Source organism: Mycetomoellerius zeteki, unplaced genomic scaffold (assembly GCF_001594055.1).
Source record: "Mycetomoellerius zeteki isolate Tzet28-1 unplaced genomic scaffold, Tzet1.0 scaffold343, whole genome shotgun sequence".
NCBI lineage: Eukaryota > Metazoa > Arthropoda > Insecta > Hymenoptera > Formicidae > Mycetomoellerius > Mycetomoellerius zeteki.
The window spans coordinates 338,398-345,518 of record NW_017257331.1 but is presented as its reverse complement, the minus strand read 5'-3'; the positions used below and the strand labels follow the sequence as shown (position 1 = coordinate 345,518).

General features: G+C 30.8%; 1 protein-coding gene across 1 annotated transcript in view; it reads right to left on the bottom strand.

Moving 5' to 3' along the window:
- Positions 1–6,110, bottom strand: part of rod (kinetochore component rough deal) — a 10,989-nt gene extending 4,879 nt beyond the window's left edge. Inside the window, exons 1-13 of the mRNA XM_018452299.1 lie at positions 5,596–6,110; positions 4,650–4,809; positions 2,960–3,339; positions 2,706–2,897; positions 2,201–2,619; positions 1,967–2,135; positions 1,746–1,841; positions 1,463–1,654; positions 1,256–1,386; positions 1,001–1,112; positions 671–911; positions 438–585; positions 203–351 (exon numbers count right to left, since the gene is read on the bottom strand). Of these exons, the coding sequence (XP_018307801.1) occupies positions 203–351; positions 438–585; positions 671–911; positions 1,001–1,112; positions 1,256–1,386; positions 1,463–1,654; positions 1,746–1,841; positions 1,967–2,135; positions 2,201–2,619; positions 2,706–2,897; positions 2,960–3,339; positions 4,650–4,809; positions 5,596–5,730 (2,524 nt within the window). The 5' untranslated portion in view covers positions 5,731–6,110. The remainder of the gene's footprint in view (positions 1–202; positions 352–437; positions 586–670; positions 912–1,000; positions 1,113–1,255; positions 1,387–1,462; positions 1,655–1,745; positions 1,842–1,966; positions 2,136–2,200; positions 2,620–2,705; positions 2,898–2,959; positions 3,340–4,649; positions 4,810–5,595) is intronic.
- Positions 6,111–7,121: the final 1,011 nt, after the last annotated feature.

Genomic DNA, 7,121 nt, shown 5'->3' with positions numbered 1-7,121 from the left:
ATATTTCGAAATAAATGCAAGAAACTTAAAAAAATGTCGTTTTTCAACTGTTTTTTCAAGATTGCGGCCAAGATACGGCCGAGCGCCAATTTCTGCTGCCATATTCGTTTTCAGGAGCCAAAAATACATCAAAAACACGTGGTCGTTTGTATGATTTCGAATATGCAGTTCATCCGAAGGTTTACCTAATTGTGATACATACTGTCTTGACAAGTATTTAACATCGATATACTTAAACTTTTGACAATTTTTACAGCATTGGTGTCTACAGCAGAATGTTGTAATATCGATAAGCATGTCTTATGTATATTCTTAAATCTTTTGGACGTTATATTTAAATCATTATCATCACTATAAGGACATAGAAGAAATAAGTAATATTATATCTACTTGTAAGTATAAAATTATAAGAGTAAAATATGTAAAATAATATTTACTCAACAAGATGTTCTAGTCCATATAAATTCGTTAAGTTTTTCATCTGTTCTAACACGGATAAAGTGGCATATGACTTTTCTAATCCCAGCAACTCGGCAATTTTAATAACCGTTTTGTACATTACTGACAAATCATTCTCCGTAATATCTATCAAATTATCATAAATAAATTTTAAATTCTTAACAAGTGTGTATATTGTATTTAGTTATAAAAATTAAATTAGAAATTTTACTTGAAAGTGATTTCGAGATATAGTTTTGCAACACAAATGATTTCTGCATATGATAATCTTTCAAAGAAATATCAATCTCATAATATTTCTTCAGTGCGTACAATGATTTTAAATCTTTTATCATTTTGATAATGTTGTTGCAACGATAAGGACAAACATTTGATTGCGTTAACAAGTTACATATTTTGAACTCTAAACAACCCAATATTTCCATGTGATAAATCAAGGATGTCGTTGCATTCTAAAAGCAAATATTAAAGATAATTGATTATAATTTAGAAAAAAAAAACACAATTTTTATTAAATTAATATTATATCAAAGGTCATTACTTGAAAAGAGAAAGCTGCACTAATATAATGAATAATTCCTTCACAACAATATAAAAGACTGGCAGTATCATTTTCCAAATAATGTAATACATCCATTGCTTTCTGGAGATTCCTAAAACAAATGTGTTTACAGTAGATTAGATAAATATTTTATACATATATGCTTTACACACACGCGCGCGCGCACACACATACGCATATTCATTTTTTCCCCATTTTAAAACTTGAAAATTATACATTTTCTTCACGACATACTTTTCATTTAATCGAACGTTTATGCACCGACAAAACGCATCTTGTCTTAATTGTTGATCGTCTTTAGTTAGCACATCTACATCGTTAATCATAGAATCGCAATTTTCTTTTATTATGCGTGACATCAATCTCTAAAATATAAGTAATTTATTAAATGTACCAACATATAAAAACATTATAGAATATAATACCACAACTTATACCAACATTATTTACACCAATTGTCGCATATCCATATTTCTTTAAGATAAGTTTTGTTGGAACGTAATCGCGTTCAGTTTTAATTTTAAAAGATAAATTATGGTCATAATTAATGCTTGTTTCTGCTAAGGTAGCTATAATTGAACTCCAAGGCACTGGAGCTTTTCTTAAAACTACTAGAGTTTGTTCCAGTCGTTTCTGTTATGTAACATAAAACGTTGTATTAAATAAATAAAAAGATATTTTACAAGTTACAATGTCGCGAATAGTATGTATCTCTAATATTCACCTCTATATTGTGTATAAGGCTTATTATAATAGTAACTCTTTTCTCCCATGCAGCTTCTTCATTAAACCACCAACTATACGAATTTTTTATAGTTTTCTAAAAGTACAAAATATTACAATATTACGCATTTATAGAGCAATTATTAATTAGAAATTTAATATATAAGCAATGTTACGTCTTTAAGTCTTTGTAAAATCAAAGAATAAGAATATTATACGAACCTGAATATACATACAAAAAACAGTATCGTTTTGTAAATTATTATTAAATATATATTGCTTTAGGAACGTATTTGCAAAATTCAATATTTGGTCAAGATGTATCTTATCCAACAACATATAAATCGCTTCTACAGGTGAATCAATATATATGTCAAGAGGTACTCTCAATCTGTTGTGTAATTTGAAAAAGTAACATCAATTTATAAGCTAATTTAAAATTACGATATTACTGACCTGTGAACAATCTTCAGTTGTTGAATATCGGCTAAAGCTTGAAACAGGACCATAAACTGTTTCAATAAAGAGTTCTGATATCTGTATTCTTGATGAAAGTGTACCAATTGATTGTCTTCGAATTTAAGCAATTTTATAAATTTTGTAGCAAATTCTATGCCGATTTCTGGCCATACCGTATGGTGAGATATCTCAAGATATTTCAATTTTTTTAAACTCCAAGAGATAATCTCATTTATTGCATCAGGCAATAAGGACAATAATGTTGGTATAAAATGAATAAGCCAAGGCCACAAACATAACGGATCCACATCTTCAGGTAAAATTGTAAAAATATTTTGTACAATTTGCATAGATATATGTTCTACAAAATCAGGAAGGTGTCTCGTCCAAATTAACGTAGCAGATTTAAGTTGACCCTATACAAATATTAAACATTATAAAGTACAATATAGGAATTCTTGTAACGTTTTACACTGTAATATATGTCATAATCATATGATACCATATTTAAACGAGTAGTACACTCTTCCAATAAATTTGCTTGTGAAAATCGTATCCATTCTTTCATACTTGCGTCATCATTTAATAGCGTATCTACTTCGATATCTTGAATCATGTGGAAAGTCTCAAGTCTGTATAAAGCATCGTTTATTATAGATAGATTGGTGTTCAACGAATCATCTATATTTTTTATCTGCAAAGATTACAAATTGAATGTAGAAACATTAACAATTAACAATACAAAATAATAAATACCTTAATATTTTGCATTATTTTTTGTCGAGCATATAAATATATACGTCTCATTTGTGTATAATCAGAAATGAGGGCTTTACTGCAACATTCAATCACATATTGCACACTTTGTATTTTATTTAGAATATTTATTAATGTATCTACGTTGACCGAATTAAGAGTAGATTTTGCCCACGGACTAAGCTGTTCTATGATTAATGCTGCTTTAGAACAATAAATAGGTTCCATTGAAAGATTTGATTTTCTTGCAAAAGCTTCAGCTGCATCAAATTGTCTCTTCTTTAATAATCTAGCTAAACGCATTTCGGGAATACTTTCCAATATCGTTTTTATTCTAAACGTGTCGGTAATACCGGTCTCATTGTTAGTAGTAATACCTTCTATATAAAATAAATTATCGGAAGCATGTAAAATCTTAAATAAATGAGTATTGGCAGATATGTTGATTTCTAACTTCTGTTCAAAATCTAAAAGAACAAAAAGTATCTCAATAATTTATAAAAACTGAACTCTTTACAAATGAAATAATATACATTTACCTGGATAAGAAATAATACGCAATGTATATGTAGCATAATTGTACTTAGAATTTGATAAAAATAAAATTTCAGAATAATTATCATGTTGTATTACATCATAATCAAACACTGGGCCATCACATATTTTTAATGTAAGAAATGTATTCAGACATACCATACTTAATATATTGTCTGTACGTAGACACAGCATTTTACTAAAAGATAATATTTTTATGTATTGTGTAACTTACGATATGTATAAATTCAAAAGTACACAACTAATATATGTATATTAACATAATTTAAAAACATTTTTTTAAATTTAATTACTTGCTGCCATGTAGCGGTTTTATCTTTTTATATCCAAAAGAAAATACACTTTGGAAATTGATATATTGTTCATTAGGCCAAGTAAATATTGAATTTGTTCCAACTACAGCTATTGATAGTTCGTCTGATGATACATCTATTGTAGTGCTAAGAAACTGTAACATATTCTTTACAAACTGACGTGGAAAATGAAAACCATGATATTTATATGATATTTATATGATACTTTGAACTGAATATTTATAAAGATATTAATAAATTCTTTAAAAATATATATATATATATTTATTTATTACCTCCTGCGAAGGAAATCCTTTGAATAATTGATAACATTGAATATCTGCAATATATTTTGTAACTTCATCACTGGTAAATGCAATCTTTAAAGCTTCAGGATAAAATTTGGAGAATCTAAAATATTTATAGTATAGCAGATATACTAAATATTAAATTTGTTATATATACATAAATAAAAGACAAATTTAATAAGTAAAATATAACAAAATGAAAGTATGATTGTAAATGTGATACCTGTAAATAGCTCCAGTGTTTGTGACAAGAATTATAAATGTTTCTTCACTTTTCTCTTTTAAAAATATTTCTACTATATTATCCTTATTATCAGGTATAGTTCTGTAATCATAAGTTATTTATGCAGACATCAGAATTATATTTATATTAATATATTAATATGTTTACAAATAATTTTTCAGAAAATATAAATATTTACTAAAAAATAAAAGAGATTAAGATAAATAACATTTACTTAGTAAAAATTATTTTTCCATCTGATAAATGCAAACAGTACAAAATCCTGGTTGTGATTACAAATAAAAAGAAACCGTCCTTGGAAATGCAGTAACTGGCTATCATGGAGGGAAAGCTAATGTTACATAATATTTCATCGCATGTTTCATCTTTAAAGATTGTAATGGACTTGTCAATTGCTACACAAATCTTGGAATATTGAATAGATGCTATGACATTTGGTTGTTGGTCCACCTTAAAAAGACATATATTGATTGATTTTAATGATGTATCATCATAATTTACAATAGATATAATCATAATTAATATATATAATGTACACAATGTAATAAAATAATAAATCTAAATCACAATAAGTCATTTTTTAAATGTGCGCTTTAATAATACAAATTCAGCGCGTGCGCATTTCATATGGATTTAAATATAAAAAAAACTAATATTGTTTTAAAAAAATTATACGTTAGTATTTGTGCCATGCTTTGTGTTTTCCTTTAAGTTTCTTTTTCGTTCTCTTTTATTGACCTCGCAGCCGAATTTGGCTGAAACTGAACCACTGATGTTCGAACGAACGTCAAAAAATGGAAACAAACTTGTAAAAAAAATATACACTTTACCGGTCACCTTAAACCGGGCAAACTTCTCGAAAGTATGATACAACACGATCGAAAATGGCAATACGAACCGGCTTCCAGTCCAGGCCAATCCAGGCACTGGACGCCTGCGTCTATGGTCTACGACGCTTCCACGCCGCACGAACGCGCGTCCAGACAAATGAAGATGAAGGGTGATGCGACACCCGACCCGAACCGAGACGAAACACGTCTGCTTCCGCTTCGTTCGAGCGATCTCTCGAGACTAACTTTCTTTTAAGCAAAGTATCTTGAATGAAGTGTTCCTATTTTCTCGTTTTCAGTCACTTATCACATTGTGTAAAAACAGCGTTACACGAACGTTAATGAAAAACATCCCAAGTTACCATGCAACTGTCATATTAGATAAGTTAGAATATGTAACACGAACCTTTTCAAGCGATTGAATCGTTGCCACGGTGCATGCCTCGTACAGAGAATTGTTTTCTGCGATTATCCGTGTTCCAAAATTAATAGTCTCATCATCGACGTTAAAGCCCGACTGTACGCTACTCCACGAAGCCATTTTCTAAGATTCTTCTTCGGTTCTTCTTCTCCCCTCTAACTTTCTTAAGATTCTGAGACTGTGATCAAAGTCTCGCTACAAATGCTTCGAAACTTTTCTTCTTTGTTTATTGGCTCTCGTCTCCAAGTAGGTAATAGGAGGACGATACGGCCAGATCACGTCAATATGAGTAATCGAATGTCTTAAAATCGGAATGCAATGCACCGGCCACCTCGAACCGGGCAAGTAGAATAAAAAAAGATGCAATAAGAATGGAAATGGCTAGACGTCCCCTCAAACACTGGGTGTCTGCGACTACGACGCTTCCGCGCCGCATGGACACGCGTCCAGACGAATGAAGAGACTATCAGTATAGAGATGCAATGCACAGTTGAAGCCGGTCAGGCGGCCAGACTTCGGCCGGTATTCATAGTCGATTCTTATATTTAAGACTGTCTTAAGTACAGTCTTAAGATATCACAAGCCAATCAGAGGGGCGCATTGGCGTCTTAAGACATTACTTAAGACGGTCTTGAAATAAGAACCGACTGTGAATACCGACCTTCTTCTTCTTGAAATGAATGGCCTCGATCACATATAGCGACGATACGGCCAGTATCGAATATGGCCACCGTAAGATGGCGGCGAGTAACGTAGGTGTCGCGCTGAGTATTGAGCCTGAAGTGGGGGAATAAAGCCCGCGTTAAATCGAAATATCTAAGGGAACACAAGAACAAGCCCGAGCAAGGATGTTTAGATAATTAAGTTATTGGACTTAATAAAGGCAAGGAGCAGGCGACAAAGTTTGGGAGATGGTTTTTTGAGGAGAGGGAAAATGTCATTTGGAGTGAGAGATGAATAAGCGGAGATGGTATTGCAGAATGAAACCAGGTGAGTAGCACTAGGAGAGGAAATGGGGCAACGAAAGATGATGTGATTTATGTCCTGATTGGGAAAAGCGGCCAGACGGCTAGCCACGCTTTTCAAAAATATAATCAAGGTGACGTAACACCCGAGATGAAAAGAAACTAGAGTGAGTATAAAGAGAGTGACGCCAATTGCCGGATGTCGCCATTTCTAGCAAATATATATATAGCAATACTAATCATATAGCGGCAATTTCAAACATAGGTTTTTTTTATTTGAATCTCGTTTATGCACGTTGCATACATATTTATTGCATAGAAAATAACGATAAAAGCAGGGTTGAGTTAGTTAATTTTTTAAAATTAAGTTAAGGATAATAGCTTATAAAATTAATTTACGTTAAAAGTTGCATGAACAAAATACTAACTCAGTTAATATAACGTTAAGATTGAAATAACTCAAATCAAATAAAAAAAAAAGATTTTATATACAAAATATTAATAAAAAGAAAAGATTTTATATATAAAGTATTAATAAAAATTTAC